At 50.8% G+C, this 24,492-nt stretch overlaps 1 protein-coding gene across 1 annotated transcript in view; it reads left to right on the top strand.

Annotated features, from left to right (window-relative positions):
- The window catches only part of ACAN (aggrecan), a 72,444-nt gene extending 49,651 nt beyond the window's left edge, over positions 1-22,793 (top strand). The window contains exons 12-19 of the mRNA XM_050797712.1: positions 2,514-6,287; positions 7,177-7,290; positions 15,682-15,795; positions 18,823-18,981; positions 19,424-19,506; positions 20,306-20,450; positions 21,271-21,453; positions 21,847-22,793. Coding sequence (XP_050653669.1) covers positions 2,514-6,287; positions 7,177-7,290; positions 15,682-15,795; positions 18,823-18,981; positions 19,424-19,506; positions 20,306-20,450; positions 21,271-21,453; positions 21,847-21,923 — 4,649 coding nt within the window. The 3' untranslated portion in view covers positions 21,924-22,793. The remainder of the gene's footprint in view (positions 1-2,513; positions 6,288-7,176; positions 7,291-15,681; positions 15,796-18,822; positions 18,982-19,423; positions 19,507-20,305; positions 20,451-21,270; positions 21,454-21,846) is intronic.
- The last annotated feature ends 1,699 nt before the right edge of the window (positions 22,794-24,492 follow it).

The raw sequence follows: 24,492 nt of genomic DNA, 5'->3' as shown, positions 1-24,492 counted from the left end.
CACTAAGGTTTGGGAAATGCTGGCTTACAGAGATTAACAGCTTTCCTCACTGCAGACCTTCTCAGAGCTTTGACTATGCTAATACGCACTGTAAATCTCCAAGAGGAGGTGATAGATGTGGTGTGTCCCAAATGAACCTTACCATAGAGCATTGTTAATATCTAGCAGCTTCCAGTTGGGGTAAGCTTGATTTAAAACAATGTACAGTAGTATATGTGTATACCTGGTAGAGTCGGTTTCCCTGGGGGTATGTGCATCTGAAAAAAGGAGTGTATCCAAGCTGCCACTAACTCATCCAGCCATGCATCAGCATTCTGTGCATGGTTCCAGAGCAATCTGGTGGTGTCAGGCCCTCTTCTGGGCATTGGAGATGCAAAGCCTGGCCTCCCTCCATATCAGAAGGTTAGGATGCCTCTGTAGAGCAGGGGAGAGTCTGGCCAGCAGCCTCACCCAGCAGTCACACCTGCCTGTGGCCTTCCTCGCCCTCACTGGGACAAGAATGACTGAGTCCTCTTTGGCATCAGGATATGACTTTGCACAGGACTCTGGCAACCACTAGTGGGGAGGTACCAGTGAGAAAGTGGCTCCAGCAGCCTGCTAGAAATGTTTTCTAGACTTCAGTTCCTGACCACCTTGCTGATTTCAGCCATATCTGGGAACCATCTGCACTTTCATTTGCTCCATGTATTTTTCTTTAAGTTGACTTGCTTTAAAAAAAAGAAATGTAGGGCTGAGTATGGTGGCTTACACCTGTAATCCCAGCACTTTGGGAGGCCAAGGTGGGAGGACCACTTGAGGCCAGGAGTTCAAGACCAGCCTGGCCAACATGGCAAAACCCACTGTCTACTATAAATACAAAAATTATCCAGGTGTGGTGGCACACACCTGTAGTCCCAGCTACTCAGGAGGCAGAGGCATGAGAATCACTTGAACCCAGGAGGTGGAGGTTGCAGTGAGCCAAGATGGTACCACCGCACTGCAGCCTGGGCAACAGAGCGAGACCCTGTCTCCAAAAAAAAAAAAAAGAAAGAAAGAAAGAAATGTAAATTTATTTAAGAGGGAACTGTTATATTATGACTACACATGGTCATCCTGGTGTGTTTCATAGGTAGATAGACACATAGATACATAGATACATACATATATACCTATCAAAATAAAAATCATCTTTTTGGGTCCTGCCCAGCTAACTTTTTTTTTTTTTTTTTTTTGCATGGCACCACCGCTATTCTTCATGCCCCACCTCCCCCTCTAAGATTCTCCTCTCAGCAAGAACAAACTAAACCTGCCCAGTGGACCCAGCACCCTCAGTGCTCAGGGGCCCCACCTGGGAAGTAGGCCCCAAAGTACATACAAGGTTAAAATGCAGTGTGGTTATTTTTCAAATGCCAAAGGAAAGAAGAACTAAAGCAAAGAATGTAGCCTTGATTAATTAGAATTTTGGGGTTTCCTTTTTTCATTTCTCTATTTTTCAAATTGTCTATAATAGTGTTCTCAGAATTGGAAACAAGTCACTGTATGTTTACAAACATCACCACCTGGCCCTTTCTTCCTCAGAAGGATGGCTTAAAATGAACAGTTCTTACACTGAAGAGTCCCAGCATCACAGGGAGGGCTTGCTAAAACACAGCATGCCGGGCTCCTTCCCAGAGTTGCTGAATCAGTGGGGCTGGGGTGAGGTCTAGGAATTTGCTTTTCTATCAAGCTCCCAGAGGATGCTGTTGCTGCGAGTCCAAGCTTTGAAAACCATGGGACCAAATCAATAAGATGGTAATGTGGAAATACTTGCAGGATGACCTTGGTGGTCTTCAGTGGTGGCCAGGCCCCCACATCCAGTGGGTTGTGTGGATGGTGGCCCCCGCATCTCACACAACGTACAGCCTGTGTAGCCCATGTCCCTGTGGGCAGTTGGCGGGGCTTCCCGGTTCCCTACCTCCCTCCTTCCTTTCTCCCTATCCTCCTGTTTCCTTCCTTCCTTCCTTCTTTCCTTCCTTCCTTCCTTCTTTCCTTCCTTCCTTCCTTTCTTCATTTCCAAGACACTTTACACAGTTCCATTAGAAAGCATTTGGACGGGCTGGGCATGGTGGCTCACACCTGTAATCCCTGCACTTTGGGAGGCCGAGGCGGGCGGATCACAAGGTCAGGAGATCGAGACCATCCTGGCTAACACAGTGAAACCCCGTCTCTACTAAAAATACAAAAAATTAGCCGGGCGTGGTGGCGGGCACCTGTAGTCCCAGCTACTTGGGAGGCTGAGGCAGAAGAATGGCGTGAACCCGGGAGGCGGAGCTTGCAGTGAGCCGAGATCGCGCCACTGCACTCCAGCCTGGGCGACACAGTGAGACTCCACCTCAAAAAAAAAAAAAAAAGAAAGAAAGCATTTGGACATGTTGCTGAGCTCTTGAGAGAAAAATTTTACTGTGGAAAGAATGGAGTTTAGATTCTATGTATAAGCTTAAAATGGGGCAGAGTTAATAAACTCACACCTCATCTTTCTTCCTTCTTTCCTACAGGGATCCTTCCTACTTGGCCTCCCACTGGCACAGCAACAGAGGAAAGCACAGAAGGCCCTTCTGCAACTGAAGTGCTTACTGCCTCAAAGGAACCATCCCCCCCAGAGGTGCCATTCCCCTCGGAGGAGCCATCACCCTCAGAGGAACCATTCCCCTCAGTGAGGCCGTTCCCCTCAGTGGAGCCGTCCCCCTCGGAGGAGCCATTCCCCTCAGTAGAGCCGTCCCCCTCAGAGGAGCCATCAGCCTCAGAAGAGCCGTATACACCTTCACCCCCGGTGCCCAGCTGGACTGAGCTGCCAGGCTCTGGGGAGGAATCTGGGGCCCCTGATGTCAGTGGTGACTTCACAGGCAGTGGAGACGTTTCAGGACATCTTGACTTCAGTGGGCAGCTGTCAGGGGACAGGATAAGTGGACTGCCCTCTGGAGACCTTGACTCCAGTGGTCTTACTTCCACAGTGGGCTCAGGCCTACCTGTGGACAGTGGACTAGCCTCAGGGGATGAAGAGAGAATTGAGTGGTCCAGCACTCCTACAGTTGGTGAACTGCCCTCTGGAGCTGAGATCCTAGAGGGCTCTGCCTCTGAAGTTGGGGACCTCAGTGGACTTCCTTCTGGAGACGTTCTAGAGACTTCTGCCTCTGGAGTAGGAGACCTCAGTGGGCTTCCTTCTGGAGAAGTTCTAGAGACTTCTGCCTCTGGAGTAGGAGACCTCAGTGGGCTTCCTTCTGGAGAAGTTCTAGAGACTTCTACCTCTGGAGTAGGAGACCTCAGTGGACTTCCTTCTGGAGAAGTTCTAGAGACTTCTACCTCTGGAGTAGGGGACCTTAGTGGACTGCCTTCTGCAGGAGAAGTTCTAGAGACTACTGCCTCTGGAGTAGAGGACATCAGCGGGCTTCCTTCTGGAGAAGTTCTAGAGACTACTGCCTCTGGAGTAGAGGACATCAGTGGGTTTCCTTCTGGAGAAGTTCTAGAGACTACTGCCTCTGGAGTAGAGGACATCAGTGGCCTTCCTTCTGGAGAAGTTCTGGAGACTACTGCCTCTGGAGTAGAGGACATCAGTGGGCTTCCTTCTGGAGAAGTTCTAGAGACTACTGCCTCTGGAGTAGGAGACCTCGGTGGGCTTCCTTCTGGAGAAGTTCTAGAGACTTCTACCTCTGGAGTAGGAGACCTCAGTGGACTTCCTTCTGGAGAAGTTGTAGAGACTTCTACCTCTGGAGTAGAGGACCTCAGTGGACTTCCCTCTGGAGGAGAAGTTCTAGAGACTTCTACCTCTGGAGTGGAGGACATCAGCGGGCTTCCTTCTGGAGAAGTTCTAGAGACTACTGCCTCTGGAATAGAGGATGTCAGTGAACTTCCTTCAGGAGAAGGTCTAGAGACCTCTGCTTCTGGAGTAGAGGACCTCAGCAGGCTCCCTTCTGGAGAAGTTCTAGAGACTTCTGCCTCTGGAGTAGGGGACATCAGTGGACTTCCTTCTGGAGGAGAAGTTCTAGAGATTTCTGCCTCTGGAGTCGGGGACCTCAGTGGACCTCCTTCTGGAGGAGAAGGTCTAGAGACCTCTGCTTCTGGAGTAGGGACTGACCTCAGTGGACTTCCTTCTGGAAGGGAGGGTCTAGAGACTTCAGCTTCTGGAGCTGAGGACCTCAGTGGGTTGCCTTCTGGAAAAGAAGACTTGGTGGGTCCAGCTTCTGGAGACTTGGACTTGGGAAAACTGCCTTCTGGAACTCTAGGAAGTGGGCAAGCTCCAGAAACAAGTAGCCTTCCCTCTGGGTTTAGTGGCGAGTATTCTGGGGTGGACCTTGGAAGTGGCCCACCCTCTGGCCTGCCTGACTTTAGTGGACTTCCATCTGGATTCCCAACTGTTTCCCTAGTGGATTCTACATTGGTGGAAGTGGTCACAGCCTCCACTGCAAGTGAACTGGAAGGGAGGGGAACCATTGGCATCAGTGGTGCGGGAGAAATATCTGGGCTGCCCTCCAGTGAGCTGGACATTAGTGGGGAAGCTAGTGGACTCCCTTCAGGAACTGAACTCAGTGGCCAAGCATCTGGGTCTCCTGATGTCAGTAGGGAAACACCTGGACTCTTTGATGTCAGTGGACAGCCATCAGGGTTTCCTGACATCAGTGGGGGGACATCTGGAATTTCTGAGGTTAGTGGGCAGCCATCAGGGTTTCCTGACACTAGCGGGGAAACATCTGGAGTGACTGAGCTTAGTGGGCTCCCCTCTGGACAACCAGGTGTTAGTGGAGAAGCATCTGGGGTTCCTTATGGCAGTAGTCAACCCTTTGGCATAACCGACCTGAGTGGAGAAACATCCGGGGTCCCTGATCTCAGTGGGCAGCCTTCAGGGTTACCAGGGTTCAGTGGGGCAACATCAGGAGTCCCTGACCTGGTTTCTGGTGCCACGAGTGGCAGCGGTGAATCTTCTGGCATTACATTTGTGGACACCAGTTTGGTTGAAGTGACCCCTACTACATTTAAAGAAGAAGAAGGCTTAGGGTCTGTGGAACTCAGTGGCCTCCCTTCCGGAGAGGCAGATCTGTCAGGCAGATCTGGGATGGTGGATGTCAGTGGACAGTTTTCTGGAACAGTCGATGCCAGTGGGTTTACATCCCAGACTCCAGAATTCAGTGGCCTGCCAATTGGCATAGCTGAGGTCAGTGGAGAATCCTCTGGAGCTGAGACTGGGAGCAGCCTGCCCTCGGGAGCATATTATGGCAGTGGACTTCCATCTGGTTTCCCCACTGTCTCTCTTGTAGATAGAACTTTGGTGGAATCTGTAACCCAGGCTCCAACAGCCCAAGAGGCAGGAGAAGGGCCTTCTGGCATTTTAGAACTCAGTGGTACTCATTCTGGAGCACCAGACATGTCTGGGGACCATTCTGGATTTCTGGACGTAAGCGGGCTGCAGTTCGGGCTGGTAGAGCCCAGTGGAGAGCCACCAAGTACCCCATATTTTAGTGGGGATTTTGCCAGCACCACCGATGTAAGTGGAGAATCCTCTGCAGCCATGGGCACCAGTGGAGAGGCCTCGGGACTTCCAGGAGTTACTTTAATCACTTCTGAGTTCATGGAGGGTGTTACTGAACCAACTGTTTCTCAGGAACTTGGCCAAAGGCCTCCTGTGACACACACACCCCAGCTTTTTGAGTCCAGTGGAGAAGCCTCCGCAGCTGGGGACATTAGTGGAGCTACCCCAGTGCTCCCTGGGTCTGGAGTAGAAGTGTCATCAGTCCCAGAATCTAGCAGTGAGACGTCCGCCTATCCTGAGGCTGGAGTTGGGGCATCTGCTGCCCCTGAGACCAGCGGAGAAGTTTCTGGGTCACCTGATCTGAGTGAAACCACCTCTGCATTCCATGAAGCTGACCTTGAGAGATCCTCTGGCCTAGGAGTGAGCGGCAGCACTTTGACATTTCAAGAAGGCGAGCCGTCAGCTTCCCCAGAAGTGAGTGGAGAATCTACCACCACCGGTGATGTGGGGACAGAGGCACCAGGCTTGCCTTCAGCCACTCCCACAGCTTCTGGAGACAGGACTGAAATCAGCGGAGACTTGTCTGGTCATACCTCGGGGCTGGGCGTTGTCATCAGCACCAGCATCCCAGAGTCTGAGTGGACCCAGCAGACCCAGCGCCCTGCAGAGGCGCATCTAGAAACTGAGTCCTCAAGCCTCCTGTACTCAGGAGAAGAGACTCACACAGCCGAAACAGCCACCTCCCCAACAGATGCTTCCATCCCAGCTTCTCCAGAATGGACAGGTGAATCAGAGTCAACTGTTGCAGGTATTGTTGGAATTTTTTCCCCCTTTAAATGTGCTTGGGTAGTTCACACTGTAGGCTACTGTAGCACAGAAGGAGAGAGCGTAGCTTTAAGGTTCCAAGAATAGCTCCACCACAGGTTAGCTGTGCAGCCTCAGGCAATAGTCTTCACCTCTCTGAGCCTCATCTGTAACAAGAGTAGGATAATACTATACCAGGGAAGATTAAGCAGAACAGAAACATAGATAAAGCAAGCACTTAGCATCACACTCTGCATACAGTGCACACTTACAAAGATTAGTGATGCTATTGTTACAGCAGAGTTACAGTCCATGAGTTTTCACATGTGAATTCAACTATCTGTACTTGGCACAGGGAGAGAAGGATGACTGTTTAGCTAGTGCTAGAAATTCTGCTCATGCACCCTGCCCCGGAGTGAGTGTGAGATGAGAGAGTAAATCTGTTGATGGTGTTTGTGGCTGAATATTTATTTTGTGCAGGGTTAAAACCTGCACAATTTAAGGAACTATGAAATGTCATTTGGCTATCTGGCTTTAGATTCTGCATCCCCAACCCCATCCCTGTACAAAGGGGCTCCTGTACTGTCATGATTGTCTCACTGTGACATAACCCCGTATGCCGGGCAGTGGGCACTCATAGCTGATTTTCCTTTGTTTTTTTGCTCTGGGGTCCCTTGTACCTTCCTTTGTGCTGAGAGAGCTTTCACAGCTGGAGAGCTCCCCCCGATGCTGTGGGTCAGGTGCCCAGGAGGGACACAGGCCGCGGAAAAGTGCTGACCCAAAGCCAGCCTCGTGGACTTCAGGGACCTCATGCCCCAACTTTGAGGTCTTGGGGGCCATGGTAGCCAGGTGACTGTGTTCTTGATGCTCAACCTCTCCCCTGGGGGTTGCAGCCCCCACCAGGTCCTGTGCAGAGGAGCCCTGTGGCGCTGGGACCTGCAAGGAGACAGAGGGTCATGTCATATGCCTGTGCCCCCCTGGCTACACTGGCGAGCACTGTAACATAGGTAAGGCCCTCACTGGCCGTGGAGAGTGCGGGCGGAGGTGCTGGACAGACGCCTTCATCCCCCAAAGGGTCCCCAGGCAGGGGGAGGCAACCAAGGTCCACTGAGGCTCAGGCTTCTCGGGCTGGGAAGGAGTTGCATGATGACATATCAGGGGCAGAAACCACAGGACAGACATGGCTCAGCTTTCTCAAATGTCTAGATTTAGGAGAAAAGAGTCAAGTAATTAAGTTGGTAAGTATTTTTGTATCAAGCCAATGACTATTGTAGGAGTAGAATGAAAAATGTGCTTGAATTTTGGAGATGAGACTTCAAAGAAATATTGAGCATGGGGTGAGTATTAAATACAGAGGGTCACACCTCTCCGCTCCTGTTGAGGAGTCTCTGAGTGGGACCGTCTGGTATCATGCAGAGTGAACCCCACCAACTTGCCTCCATGCTTAGGTCTGCATGGGGTTTGGGTCCCCTTCTTGCCTTGAAGGATATGACACAAACAGTGCTAATCACCCAGCACAGGGATTCGTGACTGTAGGGCAGCTGTAACCCAGCAGCGCATCTGCCCAGGCACCCACCATGAGCCTGTTTGTCCTTAGCCATGGGTGAAGCAGCCTGTGGGATGGGTGGAGACCTGGAGACCCTCTGATCTGAGGTGGACCCCGGAAGGAGATGGTTAGAATCTACCTGTTGTTCCATGGACACACGGGAGGCCCGTGGTCATGAGGACATCTCATCAACATCACCACCCTTGAGGAAAGAAATGCCCAGTTATCACCAAGCTCATATTCTTTCATTAGTTCTCCCACTGCCCCAGTGCCCTTATCCCCAGCCTCCCTCCTAAGTCAAGAATCAGAGACCTAGGGCCTTTCATAAAAGGGGTCACCCCTGGGACATGTGCAAAACTGAAAAAATGAATCCTGGGGAAAAAACAATCACTTCCAGGTAAACTTCATGTCAGGCAATTATCCTTCGATAGCCTTTACATCAAACACAGAGAAGAATTCTGTGTCTATATATATTAATATACATGCAAATTAATACATCGTTATATATTATTATATATCATATAAACATGCTGTATACCTGGTACATATGCAGTAACTATATATGTACATATAAACAAGCATTAGGGTAGATATTCATTCACTCTTTCCCCAACGTGTGGGCTCCAAGGACAGAGAGGGTGGGTTATCCAGGGAAGGTCCCGGGCTTACTGCAGAAGGGGGCAGCAGTTCCACTGGGCTATAGTGACCCCAGGGACAGTAGCTGCACCCCACCATCACTCACCCCTGATGGGTAACTCCACTCTTGGCAAATCCTTCTCAACCTGATACTTGAGGCAAAAATCTGACACTAGCATCAGAAGTCAAAGCAAGGCTTATGTTCTTGACAGCCCTGAAATTAGTAGAAGTAAGTGTCAGTGGGCCGTAACTGTTCTGCTGTAAGGACAGTGTTTCTGTGATCATGTATATTTCCAAAGAGCTTTTGTTCCCACGATTTCTCCCCAGACGGCTCTGTAAGCAGCTTGGTAACTACCCCCATTTGAGACTGGAACACAGAGGAGTTAAGTAATTTGCCTAACTATACTGAGTAAGTGGATCGAATCAAGAATCAATACCTTAATTCATGTGTTTAACACACTTGGCTAAATAAGAAACTCCCTCTTGAACATAACAACCAGTTGCTGGTCTCAAAAAACTAAAGCTGGACTTCAGGGGAGCCAGACTGCGGAGGAGCTAAGGAATCCGAGGTGGTCAGATTTAAGACTTACAGCCCAGCCTTCATTTTCCTCATTTGTAAACAGGGATTGATGGTAATGGTTCTCAGCTTTGAAAAATTATGATGCTTGAGATATACCCCCACAGACTGTGATTGAAGTGGTTCTGTGGCCTTGGCATTGAGGCTTTTTAAAACTCCCAGGCTACTCCAATGTGCAGCCAGGGCTGAGAACTGCTGCTGTGAGGGTGAAGATCACCCACGTACAGCATCTGGTCAGAAGAGGCATTTAATAAAAATTGCTTCCCTTTCCCCATCTCTCATTCTACTGGCTCAGAGAAGCTTTAGCATGTCCAAAGAGTGAGTGGTGGGGATCAGACCAGCATAAAACCCGGGTATCTTTTCCCATGACTGTACCTTGGGGTCCCAGGTCACTCCTGTTCAACTTAGCTCAAGGTTCAAGTGCTTCCAGAAGGACTGCAGATAGTGGCCAGTCTCCACGGGTGACCCACCATTGTCTTGCACCAGAACCAGGAACCACAGGTTGTTAAAAAGACCACGGATGGGCCAGGTGCAATGGCTCATGCCTATAATCCCAGCACTTTGGAAGGCCAAGGCAGGTGGATTGCCTGAGGTCAGGAGTTCGAAACCAGCCTGACCAATATGGTGAAACCCCATCTCTACTAAAAATACAAAAATTAGCTGGGTGTGGTGGTACACGCCTGTAGTCCCAGCTACTCAGGAGGCTGAGGCAGGAGAACTTCTTTTTTTTTTTTTTTTTTTTTTTTTTTTTGAGACGGAGTCTCACGCTGTTGCCCAGGCTGGAGTGCAGTGGCGCGAGGCTCACTGCAAGCTCCGCCTCCCGGGTTCCCGCCATTCTCTCTGCCTCCCAGAGAGCTGGGACTACAGGCGCCCGCCACACCGCGCCCGGCTAATTTTTTGAGTGAGACTTTCACTGTGGTCTCGAGACCTTGTGATCCGCACTGGGATTACAGGCTCCAGGCCCGGCCAGGAGAACTGGGTGACTGAGAGTGACACTCCAGGCTGGGTGACAGAGTGACACTCCGTCTCAAAAAAAAAAAAAAAAAAAAAAATGGATCAGTATCCTCGGGGAACCATAGGGAGTAAAATGCAGCATGATTCCTGCACTAATATTTGAATCCTCAGGGAAAACTTCCACCTGGTCAAGGGGGTCAGAAGCTGTATTTAGCCCTTAAAAAAAAATTGACAATTACTGTCATCTTGTTTAGTCAATCTTCCATAAATAAGTTATTCATAAGTTATAAGTTACTGATTGATAACTGATAAGCACTTTTATCAATCAGTACTTTTGACTTCAAATTAAGATCTAGGTTGGGTGTGGTGGCTCACACCTGTAATCTGAGCACTTTGGAAGGCTGAAGTGGGCGGATCTCTTGAGCTCAGGAGTTTGAGACCAGCCTGGGCAACATAGTGAAACCCAATCTCTATTTAAAAAAAAAAAAAAAAAAAAGTCAAGATCCATTTAATGAATACTCATTATTTAGCAATTAAAAGCAAGACTATTCTATTCTGACCCACTTCAAAACAGCAGCGTCTTTCCCCACTTCCATTACTGACAGCAGCCATGGGAATTAGGCTTCAGACTCAGGTTTCTATCCTGGCTGCAGCTTAGAATCACCTAGGGTGCTTTTAAAAAGCATCAAACCTGGGCCGCCTCTGAGACAGTCTGATTCAATTGGTCTAAAGAGGAACTTCAGCACTGGTATTTTTAAAAAATCTTTAAATAAGAATATTTTTTAAAACTACTCCAGTAATTCTAATGTGCCAGCCAGGGTTGAAAAATACTGTTCTAACCAGATCTCACATCCAATTTCTAGTCAGCACTGGTGCTATCCGGACTTCTCCTATCTCCTCTGTTAGGAGGACATGACCTTAAACTTAATCAGTCTCCTTCCTATCTTGCTGCTATTTTTCACTTTCTAGGTTTGAAGCTCTGATCTATGACCTTATACTCTCTCTTCGTCTAGGAGAGATGTTTGAATTTCAGTGAAACCTTTATCCCTGGGAAAGAAATGTTTTCAAAGCAAATGAAAATACAGGGTTGCAAGTGAAAATACAAAGTATACCTTCTTGACTTAACCAAAAAGTTCCTGGGCAGATTTTAATAGGCAACTAATTGATTTAAGAAGCAGGATATTGTTGGGCACAGTGGTGCACACCTGTAATCCCAGAACTTTTGTCCCAGCTACTTGGGAAGCTAAGGTGGGAGGATCACTTGAGCCCAGGATGTCGAGACTGCAGTGAGCCATGGTCGTGCCACTGCACTCCAGCCTGGGTGACACAGTGAGACCCTTGTCTCAAAAAAAAAAAAAAAGCAAGATATTAAAGTTATATTCAAGATTAACCTTTAAAATACAAAAGATTTGAAACAGTACATATAATGATAACATACATTATAATCTTTTTTTTTTTTTTTTGAGATGGAGTCTCGCTCTGTCACCCAGACTGGAGTACAGTGGCGTGATCTTGGCTCATTGCAAGCTCCGCCTCCCAGGTTCATGCCATTCTCCTGCCTCAGCCTCCCGAGTAGCTGGGACCACAGGCACCCGCCACCATGCCTGGCTAATTTTTTTTGGATTTTTAGTATAGACGGGATCTCACCGTGTTAGCCAGGATGGTCTCCATCTCCTGACCTCGTGATCCGTCTGCCTCAGCAGACGAAGTGCTGGGATTACAGGCATAAGCCACCGCGCCTGGTCTTTTTTTTTTTTTTTTTTTTTTTTTTAAAGACAGAGTCCTGCACTGTCACCCAGGCTGGAGTGCAGTGGCACAATCTCCCCTCACTGCAACCTCTGCCTCCAGGGTTCAAGTGATTCTCCTGCCTCAGCCTCCTGAGTAGCTGGGATTACAGGCACCCGCCACCACGCCTGGCTAATTTTTTGAATATTTAGTAGAGACAGGGTTTCACTATGTTGGTCAGGCTGGTCTTGAACTCCTGACCTTGCGATCCACCCACCTCGGCCTCCCAAAGTGCTAGGATTACAAGTGTGAGCCACAGCACCCGAACTATACTTTTTAATTTAATTATTTTATCTTAAAACCAAATTAGGGCTTATAAATATGCTTTTCTAATCCTTCTCTCACTTGTGTAACAGACAACCAGAAAGGCAGACTCAGGTCTGTTCATCTTGACTGATCCCAGGTCTTTGCAGCATGCAGAGCATCCATTGAATTGAGAAATTTTATCTGTGTTTCTTGAGAGGTTTCCCCCATCCTTGCCCAGGAAAGTTATGTCCAGAGTCACCCCATACAGCTGCACAAGTGTGCACTAAACAACTTGAGGAGTTCTATTCATATTGTAGTCTTTATGAGTGGCAACCCTTTTAGTTGAGTATCATTTGAGTAAAAGCACCTGCATCGCTCTTCATTCAGCATTTTTTATGAGCAAATAAACTCTCACTCACTTGGAGGTCCTGGGCTCTGATCTAGGCAAAAGCTGGACAAGATCTGTTCAAGGTAGAGGCCTGAGGTCTCCAGTTCAGACAACCACGTGATGCTTTGCAACTATCTCTACTCTCCTAGGCTTTATCAGGGGTTTTCAGTTATTTTCTCTCCCAAGTTAGAGATATTGCTGGAGGGCCTTGTTCAGGAACAAACCAGCCCTTTTGGTTATAGTAGTGGGAAGAGGACCCTGAGAATCCTGATGCTCCCCAGAGTCCCTGCTCAGTGATGATGGGTGAGCCCTGGGTTGCTGTAGCAGCAGTGGTAAGGAGGTGCGGACAGTCCAGGACTCCAGTGTCTCTCTCCCTCCACGTGGGGCAGAAGCCAACTTCCAGTCTCATTTCCTGACTCCTCCATCTCTTCCGCTCTGTCTCCCCAACACCCAGATTGGGCAAGTCACCTCACTTGTTTTCTTTCTGTTCTTTCTTTTTCTGTTTTGTTTTTACATCTCAAACATGTTAAAGAATTCACGTTTTCTCACCTGTAAATGGCATAGTGATGTCTTGCCACCTGGCCATTGGAAGGATAATGAAGGAGAACATGTGTGAGTCAGCACTTGGCTCACAGGAGGTTCTTGAGAGTTACTGGTTTCCTCCCTTTCCTCTCTTTCTTTGTGAAGCCTGCCCATTGCCCAAAGCCCTTCCCTCCCTCCCCTTGCAAGCTCCTTATCTGGGATCCCTCACTGCATTCACAGCAGGGCCCAGCCCAACTCCTCTACCAGTTCCAGAAGCCACAAGACGTCCTAATTGCCCTTCTCGGAAAGAGGTGGGCCATGCAGGGCCAGAATGGCTCTTATAGCCAGAGCAAGAGGAGATGAGGCACCACAGGCCAAAATAGCTAGTAAGAAAGCCCCACGCCAGACACCTGGCCTTCTGCCCACTGCTGAAGATACTGACTCAGCCTCTCCAGACTATCCTGATGGCAAACACAGGTTTTCTGGTTTTCAGGATTGTGGTCCTTCTTTCCCTCCTCATCTGTAAATCCAGGTCCCTGAAAAAAAAAATTCTGAGCCCCGGAATTTGTTCCTTCAGTCCCCGCAGCCTTCTCAGATTTTGTGCCCTGGTCAAACACAAAGAAAGCAACGCTACCCCTCACCCCGACTCGGGCAGCCTGGGAGCAGGTTTTGTGCAATCAGCCTCTGGGACAACTGGATGCCCCTCCACTGGGGCATCTCTCCTTTCCCGCCCTTTCTCCCATGGGCTGCCAGAGACCCCAGTGTTGATGTTTTGCTCTTCTCCCCAGAGGCCACTCCTGTTCCCTGCTCTGTACAACTGCTTTAGCACCTACATTTGCTTAATTCCCCTTGCCCAGTGCTTCCCATCTCCCATAATGATGCTAATGGACAAAACAGAACATGCAGGAGAGCCGCCCCCAGCTTCTGCCCTGCCGACTGGCCTGACCTATTGCTGCTACTGCTGCTGCTGGGAATCCTGGGGCATGCTGGGAATCCAAGTGCATGCTGGGATTTCAGTCTGTTCCTCCATGCATTTTGGGTTTGCTTGGAACAGTTCCAACTTGGAACTGTTGGTTCTAGTCCATGGTGTGCACTCCTTGAGATGAAGTTAAAGACTTCGTGGGAAGAAAGAGATGCCTGACAACTGGAGATTAGGAGCTTTGTGGGATGAGCAAGATGCCTGAGAGCTGGGGATTTTCAGGCCACCTGTTGCACAAATCTGCCTCTGGCCTAGAAGATATCTACTATGCACCAGCGTAAGGACTCAGAGGAAAGTGCCTTTACCATCTCATCAGAAGGTTGACTTTAAGGTCTGATCTGCTCTAATGAGAGGCAAGAACTAAGTCCTGGCACATGTTTAGGACTCTGAGATCCTATTCCCACCACAGGGCTTGCCTGTCCTGCAGAGCCCACCTACAGACTTGTCGCTGGATCTGGAAGGTTGTGTGAACACAGGTGCACATACTGAGGCTCAGTATCTTCAAACAACATGTCATGGTGCCCCATAGCCAGTGGAAAAACCCACTCATTGCAGAATTTTACTGATCTCCTGGCAAGAGGAGCTTCATAATACTATTTATCATGTTCCCAGGGGAGGAAATGAAGTGGGGGGATAAAACAGCAGGAACCTTTGAAGTACAAATACAAAGAAGGCAGAAGAGATCCCCCAGGTCTCTGGTTTCTCAGAAAGATGCAGAAAGACCAGATGAGGAGATTTAGCTCTCACCTTGACTAATTCATGAAAATTTGAGGCAATGGCCAATGACTTACCAATTCAAGTACCACAAAGAAGTTTGATCAGAAAGGATATCTCAGGACCAGAAGAACAGAAGAGAAGAAGAGCCTATCTGAAAAGAGGCAGAGGATGGGGATGTGCCTGTATCCCAGACTGGTGCCAGTGCTGTTGTGCGGCCACTTGCTAACCACCTCTGTAGCTCCAAACGCTTGTCTCCCACTGGCCAGGATGGAGTCCATCTGGAAATTGTGTCTCCCTGGAGATAGCCACCATCTGGGGCCTTAAGCTGAAAGGAGATTATATGGGGAAATGTTGGACAGGGTTTCCATCCTTCTCCCGAGAGAAAGATTCAGGCTTCATTTTCACAAGACATTCTAAAATCATATCTACTGAAGACAAAGAAGATATCTGCAGCCCTAGAACTCTGATGAGTCTCACGCGAACATCCCATGCTGCCATTTTCATGTGGATCTACACTCTTCAGACCCTTTCGAGGTCATTCATTCTAGCCCCACACAGCCTTGCCCTCTTTCTCTGGGTTATAACTACAAAGGAAGCCAGGAAAAGAAAGACTTCTAAGCAAACTTCAAGAACTTGACTTCAGTTTCCTTGCTCACCACCATGTTCGTAACCACTTCAGAATCCATGGTCTTTCAAAATATTCACAAGAGAAGGCATCTTGGAGGAACTCTATGTTCACTGTCACAAAAGGCAATTGGCTTTAGACATATCAGATCTCTTCAAACCACTGGGAAATTTGGCTCCAGGGCTCCAAGTTTAACAATCAAGAATCACACATGCCCAAGAAAACCCTTGTCTGGATCTTTGCTTCAGCACTCCAAGATGGCAGCAGCAGCAGCAGCAGCAGCAACAGTTCTTAGGAAAACCAGCCTGTTCCCTCCCAGGGGTCTGGAGAGCAGGAGGACTGGCCACTCAAAAGGAGGCCACAGTGCTTGTGAGGCTGGAGTTGCCGGCAGGAGTCCTAATGGTGGCCCTTGGTTTCTTGCAGACATTGATGAGTGCCTCTCAAGCCCTTGTCTGAATGGAGCCACCTGCGTGGATGCCATCGACTCTTTCACATGCTTATGCCTTCCCAGCTACGGAGGGGACCTGTGTGAGATCGGTAGGGCCGTCTCGGCTTCAGCTAATGTTACTAACTGCTGCACCCACTCCTCCTCCCTTACCTTTCCCTCCTAATGATAGGCTCCAGGCCCTGGCTGGGGCCCCCAAGGTCCATCTGGAGAGCCATTTCAGGGACAACAACTGAAAAGTCTGCCCCACTGATTCCCACTCTTTTTCTTGCTCTCCTCCTTGAAAACCCTTTTCTGGAGCACTGGCTGATCTGACTTTTTCCAGGGCTTCCAGACCTACTGATGCCACCACTGAGGTTGGTGTATGGTTCAGAGGACAGGGCTAATTCTGAGCACTTGTCTTGAAGGAAGCTATGGGGTGGGAGTAATTGGTTCTCATTCCAGATGACAGCCACGGATCTTCTCAGTGTGGTCATGGGCATGGGAGCTCTGTGGTTCCTTCATGGCTCTGGGAGCCACTGTGCCACATTGGCCAAGCTGCCTTTCTCTTCTCCTGGGGTGAGAGCTGTGGTTGGTCTGCCTGAGATCTCCCATGTCACCAGCATGCTCAAGTCATGCATGAGCAAGGACTACTGCATGTTACCTTCTTCTCATCACTATTGTGACAACTGCCATGGCAATGCCATGCCAGCCTATGCTTCCTTTTTGCCTCCCTTGTGCAAGGCAAAGGGTGGCCAGAGAGAACAGAACTGTGTTACAAGGGGAAGAAGCTGAGTTACCTCTCTTGGGCCTTGCCAACCTCTCCATTTCTGCACCTAGGCAGGGCCACCACTTCTACCAAAAGGAGCTGTGCACCAGGAACCCTCCCAGGGACAAACTGAGCCCTCAGCTCTCTCACCTTTGGTGCTTCCTAGTCTCTCCACCAGCCTTCTGGATCTCGGGGGTTTTCCAGCTCAGAAAAGGGGAGATGGGACCTTTGGATGCTTGTCTCAATGGCCCAGAGAGAACTGGAAGTATGTAGGGGCTTAAAACCCTGTTCAATAAACTCTCAAGTTGGATTCCCAGAAACTTCCAGAAAGCAGCTGAAACTCCTGGGAAGTCTCCCTTTGGTCCTAAGCAGTGTGGGGAGGGGTAGTTTTGGGTTTCATACTCCTTTGAGGCACTGCCAAGGTTACAAACTGGTAGATGAATTTAAGGCTTCTGGGAAAAAAAGCCTGGACACTTCTACTCCCTTGCGGCCTCCCACCCTCCATCCTCACCCGAAGACCCCAAGAAATTGGTATATGGGGTCTTGGCTGGGATGGAAGCAGAGACTACAAGGATTTTCTCCCCATGATACTAAAACATTTGCCACAGAGTAGAAGAGTCTGAGACTTCCATGCCGACAACAGCCATTTGGTTCCAGACTGGAGAAGTGTGCTCTGCTGGAATGAGGCAGGACCCTCATAGGGCTCTGTACCCTGATGGGGAAGAGAGAGGGTGACAGAGCCACCCAGCTTGGCCCTGGGCCTGTGGGCCCAGCTAAGCAGGGCTGCATCTCCTCTCCCATTCCAATCCTGAGTCCTCACCACTCCACAGGCTCTGTCCCTGCTGCCTCTTCCGGCCTCCCTGGAATTATTTCTGTTTCCTAAGAACCTTCAGCCTGCACAGCCCTGCCCTCCCATACCCACCTCCCAGAGCTGCCTGCCCAGCTCAGCCCTCAGCCATGGAAGGGGCCAAAAACTGACCCCCTAAGTCAGCTCTAAGATGATATGTCTGGCCTCTTCAGAGTGCTGAGCTACTCTGAGGCCTCTCCACCTCTTTCCAGACGACTGCAGCCTCATCCCTTCGGGAAGACGTTCGTAGCTGAGGCACCAGAGGCCTCCACGGCCCATCCCACAGCTCTGCTCTTTCTTCTGAGGCTGCTGACCCCCCTGCTCTGCTCTCCCTCCACTGTCCCAACTGTCTCTCCCCCACTTTGCCAAGCATCCGCCCCTTCAGCCTAAGACTCCTTCGGCTCGGGTACTGGTCCTTCCATTCCAGGACAGCCAGACTATGGTGGCACCCAATCAGGGAGACCACCATGTAGCCTGAGGGGTTCGTGGCCCTCCACCTAGGAGACCCCAGGGGAAGAAGGAAGAAGGGGGGCCTTGGAATTCACTCTGTCCCACGCTGTGCTGGCAGATGTTTAACAAGCAGCTCTCATAGAGGAGAAGGGAGCCCTGATTGTAGCATCTGCCAATTCCTGAGGTATAAATGCTTCCACTAGAGCCAGTTTAAAGCTGTCAACATGATGTCACTGAAGGCGAGGTTGGGAGGAGACACTAAGAATGAGCTCTCTCAAAGTTGAGTGAGCCAGCTCAGCACGGTTCTGCCTATCCCCCAAGCTCCAAGAACTCCAAGCCAGCCCCTTCTCCAGACTGAGAACCCATTACAAATTTAGGTTTGTGAGGAGAGAAGTTCCTCCCCGCCTCCCATTCACCCCCAAAATAAAAAGCCAGGGCCCCTGGATCCCAGACCCCCAGTGGGCTATCTGACTGCCCCAAGAGGCAGGCACAGTGTGCTTAACTAAAGCCACCTCTGATCAACAGCCTTAGAGCTCTGAGTCTTCTCTGGACCCCAAGCAGACTTATTTCTGCTCCTCTGTTCCCACTGAGGTTCTGCAGGGAGGAAGCTGCCAGCTCCGCTCCATGCCCCAGCGCTACCAGCTCTCATTGCCTCCACGAACTTCCCCACAGCTCCACTCCGTCTCTCCCTGGAGCCCCTCAGAGCCTCAAATCTTGCCTTAAATCTCAAGACCTCCCACCTTCCCACCTCTTTGTACCTGGCCTGCCGACCTCTGCTGGCCCACCAGAGCAGGCATCAAGAGGAGGAAAGCTTGGGAGAGGGTGAGCAGGGAGGGCGTGGCATCAGGGAAGGAAAGGGCCCCTGGCATTTTCCAGAGTGGAAGCATGTGCAGAGGCTCCCAGGGACCAGACCAGTTTCCAACCTGAACCCCCTCCAGCTGTGCCTCTCCCTTCCCTTGAGGGCACAGCATTGAAGGTGGGGTGAATGCAGGAACCTATGCCACAAGACTAGCAGCATCTGCCATCCTCTGGTGGCCTCTGCCCCTCCCTTCAAGCCTCTGACCTGTGTTGCAGACCAGGAGGTATGTGAAGAGGGCTGGACCAAGTACCAGGGCCACTGTTACCGCCACTTCCCAGACCGCGAGACCTGGGTGGATGCTGAGCGCCGGTGTCGGGAGCAGCAGTCACACCTGAGCAGCATCGTCACCCCCGAGGAGCAGGAATTTGTCAACAGTGAGTGCAGCAGGGCCTCTGGAGCCTGAGAGGAGAGTGGCGGTGTAGGCAAAGGGCCTCACCTTTCAGAAGGCAGCAGACTTGGGCCTCGTGAGACTGCAGGACAGGGACCTGGGGGAGGTCTGAGCTCTCAGAGAGAAGACAGCGGTCTTTGGGGCCAGTAGCTCTGGCTGCACCCAGGGCAGACCCAATGCCAGCCAGAGTCAGCCCAAAACTAAGCTGTGGCTGTCACCTGTCCATGCCAGCTTAGAGAGGTGGCCCAAAGTGCACTCCGAGCATGCACATGCTGAGCCCCTTGTGAGGACCTGAGAAGCAGGTGGCTTGCTCCTAGGAGCCCACCTACCTCCTTCCCTCCTCCATCCCCTCTGCCTCCATGAGCTCAAGTTTCTCAGACACCCCAGCGTGTCGAGTGTGAGGCCTGACACCCTCACCCTTTCCCCAGACAATGCCCAAGACTACCAGTGGATCGGCCTGAACGACAGGACCATCGAAGGGGACTTCCGCTGGTCAGATGGACACCCCATGGTGAGTTCTGCTGTAGGCACAGCTGGTGACCCAGAGGACAGGGTGTGGGATAAAGACCCCTGGAGAGAGATGCATTCAAACCCCATGCAGACACTCACTGACCGGCTGTTAGACCGGGAGCCCTTGAGGGCAGGGATTGTCTCCTTCATCTCTGCCTCTGGAACCCAGCCCGGGGCTGGACAGATTGAGCCAATGACGGCATGAGGCAAGGGAAGGAGCCGGGAAGGAGATGAAGGAATAATAGCCACCACCATGAGGAGTACACGGAAGCTTTAGAGAGGTTTCTTGCCCATATTGGACTCGAGTCTACTCAAGGAGACAGACAGAAAGCAACATAGATGCCAAGTGAATGGTACAGGCACCCAGTGATTCTCTTTGTCCTGAAGCAAAGCTGGAAGGATAAGCCTTGGGAGGACTTCCTGGTAGGCAGAGGCCAGACTTAAGAGCCATGTTCCTACCATCCATCCCTACCCAATGTGGTCAGCCCTGGTTGGCCCTTCTGGATAAGAGGAGTGGAATCAGCTCATGTACAGGCCTGTGAGTCCTGGGGGTTCTGAGCTCCTGAGAAGGACCCGAGTCAGGCTGTGTGACTGATTCTCTAGGGAGCCACCGGGTTCCATGGCCCCTAGAACAGCCCTGACCAGACTCCCAGCAGCCTTTGTGCTGCTATTAGATGAGCCTGAAGTTGGGGCTAAAAGAGAAAGGAGACGATGAAGAGGCTCCATGGGGAAGACAGTCGGAGCAGGCCAACCCACACTGTCCTGCCCCCTCCTTACTCCTTCCCCACTCCCACCCACAGCAATTTGAGAACTGGCGCCCCAACCAGCCTGACAACTTCTTTGCCGCCGGAGAGGACTGTGTGGTGATGATCTGGCACGAGAAGGGCGAGTGGAATGATGTTCCCTGCAATTACCACCTCCCCTTCACGTGTAAAAAGGGCACAGGTAAGCTGGGGCCTGGGAGGGGTCTGGGGAGGATAGGATCAAGACCTCCAGCTACAGGTGAGGCTCTTGCTGTGTGGCCTGGGGTGAGTCCCTTGTCTCCTGGCTGCTGGTGTCTCCTCACCTGTCCAAAAAGCAGATTGGAGCTGACCTGGGGGTCCCTCCTAGCACCAGCATCCCAGGGCCAATGGCAAGGGCAAGCTTGCTGCCAGGGACCATTTGCAGGGACAACGAGCACATGAAGGTCACAGGCTAGAAGACGGGACCCCCACTCCACACTCCACACAGTTCCTTGGATAGCAGCAGAGTTACCCACAAGGGCAACTCTGCTTGAGGTGGGGAGCCTCCCTGTCTTTGGGTTTCCCAAGGCCATCAATCACAGAGTCATAGTTGTCAGGCCTCAATCCCTTGGCTTTCAGTCTGTGGACATTGAGGTGCTGGTAGGATGCGCCCCACTGCCCCTGCTCATCACCTTGCATCCCCCAGGCCTCCTTTTGGTCTCATTTTACCCTGAACTGGATGTTTTCATCAAGAAGCCTAAGTCTGCCTGGCTCTCGCCCTCCACACCTTTCTACCTCCCTTTCATCTTCTCTTCATCCCTTTAAAGACCACCCCATTTGTATTCCCTTCCTGCTGTTCTAAGTTGTTGAGGAACCCAGATGTTAGAGCCAGCAGCTTCTAGATTCCTAGCGCTGTATGAAAACATCCAGGGCTCACTGTCAGGTGTTGAGGCTGTGTCCCCCACAGTGCCTCGGGTCACAGCCAGTTTAGGTCATCCCAGGAGACCCTATGAGACCCTTTATAAAGGGTGTTTGCCCCCCAGTGGCCTGTGGAGAGCCCCCTATGGTGCAGCATGCCAGGACCTTCGGGCAGAAGAAGGACCGGTATGAGATCAATTCCCTGGTGCGGTACCAGTGCACAGAGGGGTTTGTCCAGCGCCACGTGCCCACCATCCGGTGCCAACCCAGCGGGCACTGGGAGGAGCCTCGGATCACCTGCACAGATGGTAAGCATCACCCCGGCCACCCTCGCTGAGCACAGGGTTAGATTCTGCCCGCACAGCCTTCCCCCTGTCCCCGCTCCTGGGGACCCTGCACCATCCACAGGGTTGAGCAAGGGAGGGGAGGTCAGGGGGCCTGCTCAGTCACAAATAGCTGATCGCTGCCCCTAGAAGGGCCACGTACTTGTCCCAGGAGAGGGCTCACTTTCACTGAGAGGATGAAGGAGAAAAAGGGAGAAAGTCCAAGAAAACTCAAAATCAGGAAAGCTGATAAAGCCTCAGGTGCCTCGCTGAGTCCCTGGTTTCCACAAGGGAGAGAGGATAGTCTGGGGAGAGCCTAGGCTCGCCCCACTTTCTTTCCAGGCCCACTGATATTTTTCCATCTCCCTTTCGCCCTAGCCACCGCCTACAAACGCAGACTACAGAAGCGGAGCTCACGGCACCCTCGGAGGAGCCGCCCCAGCACAGCCCACTGAGAAGAGCTTCCAGGACGCACCCAGGACGCTGAGCCCAGGAGCCTGCCAGGCTGACGTGCATCCCACCCAGATGGTGTCCTCTTCTTGTCGCTTTTTGTCAATAAGGAATCCCATTAAAGAAGGAAAAAAATAAATCCCACATTGTGTATGCACCCACTCACCCCTCCAAATCAGCAAAACCGCATCTAATTTGTCCGCCGAATGCCAAAGCAAAGCAAACTTATTATAACCCGTGGACTGAGTTTAGAGACATTTCTTCAATCTCCCATCGTGCCTTTCCAGGGACCAGTGCAGGGACAGGGGGAGAAGGGGAGGGGTTAAGTTAAATAAAGAAGATTATTTTTGTTTCCTGACTTTATCCAAGAGCAGTGCAATCGTTGGTTATTTCACCTCCAGGGAGAGCTAGGGAGGAGGGAGGAGGGCTCCAAAGGAGCTGGAAGGGGCAGAGGCCTGACAGCATGAAGAACTCCGAACTGCAGCTGAATGTATTGGATGAGAAGGAGCCAGGAGGGCTGCACCATCTATATGAGGGAGAAGCCTTGGGGGAGAGGGGCGGGTTCCTGCCTCCTGCCGAGGGTAAGCCGGCGGGGGAGAGCCATCTGAGGGACCTTCCACTGCCTGGGGGTTGGGTTCCCTCCAAGGGTCCCTCTTCCAGTGTCCTCTCTCTCATCTGGGTCTGCCACCCTAGCAGGTGGCAACTCGGCAGGGCTGCTGGGGGCACTTCCTGCCCAGTGGGGGTGCCACCCAACCTTCTCCCCTCCCCACCCCCACCCCCGGGACCGTGCAGGCACCAGGGTTCCGTGCACCTATTTATATTTTTGAAAACTGAAGATTATGATATTATAATAATAATAAAGACCTTGGAAGAGATCTATCTCTTTTCTTTTCCCTTTTTAATTTAAGAAGAAGGCAATCATGACCCAGAGTCCCCCAAAGGGGCTCTTAGGAATGGTGGCAGTGGAGACAGGTTTTGATCAAATGATCTCAAATTGATGTGACTCTGTGACTCTGGTCTGTTCAGAGCACCTGGGACAGTCACATCTGTTGTGCTTTATTTTTCCTAGGGTGCTAATGTGTTTGGTAGATGATCTGCATGTAAGCACATGTGATATGTGTGACATGTGTCAGTCAGTGGGTACCATATGGATTTACAAGTGGGCACTGCCAAAGAACAACTCAAGCAAGACATCTGGTCACCTTGCGTGCTTTGGTTCTTTGTGATCACACTGCTCTGGTAGGTTGGTAGACTGAGTCCAAGAACAGAGACAAAAATCAGGATTTATAAGAAGGGAAGGGAAAAACAAACTGCAAACAGTCTGGGAACAGTGAATCTTGCTTACACATTTGCAGGGTAAACTGCTGGCCAGCTACTAGCAAAAAGGTCTGGGCATTCTGCCCTTAAATACGCTATAGAGGCCAGGCACAGTGGCTCACGCCTGGAATCCCAGCACTATGGGAGGCCAAGGCCGGTGGATCACAAGGTCAGAAGTTCAAGACTAGCCTGGCCAACATGGTGAAACCCTGTCTCTACTAAAAAAATACAAAAATTGGCTAGGCATGGTGGCATGCACCTGTAATCCCAGCTACTCAGGAGGCTGAGGCAGGAGAGTTGCTTGAACCTGGGAGGTGGAGGTTGCAGTGAGCCGTAAGCCAAGATTGCATCGCTGCACTCCAGCCAACCAACAGAGCAAGACTTTGTCTCAGAAAAAGTACATTGTAGAAAAGCAATGAAAACAATTCCAATTGCTTATGGATTCCCCCAACAAACCTTGAGAGTTGAGCCTGCACATGCATGCCAGGCAATGTCCTTCTACCAGTGCCACCTCCTCAGACGCCTCCCTCATCACAGTCGCTGGACACATGCCATTGAGCTTTTGTGAATGTGTGTATGTGTTGGTTCATGCATGCCAGTGTGAGTTCCTGGGTCCTGGTATCTTTTCAGGTGTGGGCGTGTGTACAGTTGTTTGTTCGTAGATATATACTTGTACCTCTACCTCTAGAAAGAACAGTGGGCCAAAGTAGAGTGTACAGCACTGGTTACATAGTAGGCACTCAATCATTACTTAACTAACTATTAATGAACTGATTAGTTGGTGATGCAACTGTCAGTGGTTTTCAAACTTAAGCATGCATCAGAATCACCTAAAGGGCTTGGTGACGACAGAGGGTGTAGGTCCACACCCCAGACTTTCTGACTCAGCAGGTCTCTGGTGGGGCCCAGGAATTTGCACTTCTAACAAGATCCCAGTGATGCTGATGCTGTGAACCACATTATGAGGAGCACTGAGCTAAGGGAAGAACTGATTGAATGAATAATTGGTTGGTGAGTGGCAGAGGCGTTCCTGCGCAAGGCAACAAGTTCCCTGAGGCGAGGGTGGGAGTGGGTGGCAAAGGGTGAGGCACACGGAGCACTGGCCCCTAGATCCCCGGCCTCTGAGGTCCTCTGGAGGGCCACAGCTTCCTCTGTCTTCTGAGAGGCACCTCTGACTCTTCTGCTGGGCCTCACACAGACACACTGCCAAGGGGTGGGGATGGTGAAGACACAAGCCAGGTCCTCTGCCACTAGGCC

Source organism: Macaca thibetana, chromosome 7, assembly GCF_024542745.1.
Source record: "Macaca thibetana thibetana isolate TM-01 chromosome 7, ASM2454274v1, whole genome shotgun sequence".
Classification (NCBI taxonomy): domain Eukaryota; kingdom Metazoa; phylum Chordata; class Mammalia; order Primates; family Cercopithecidae; genus Macaca; species Macaca thibetana.
This window is presented reverse-complemented; position numbering and strand designations above follow the sequence as displayed.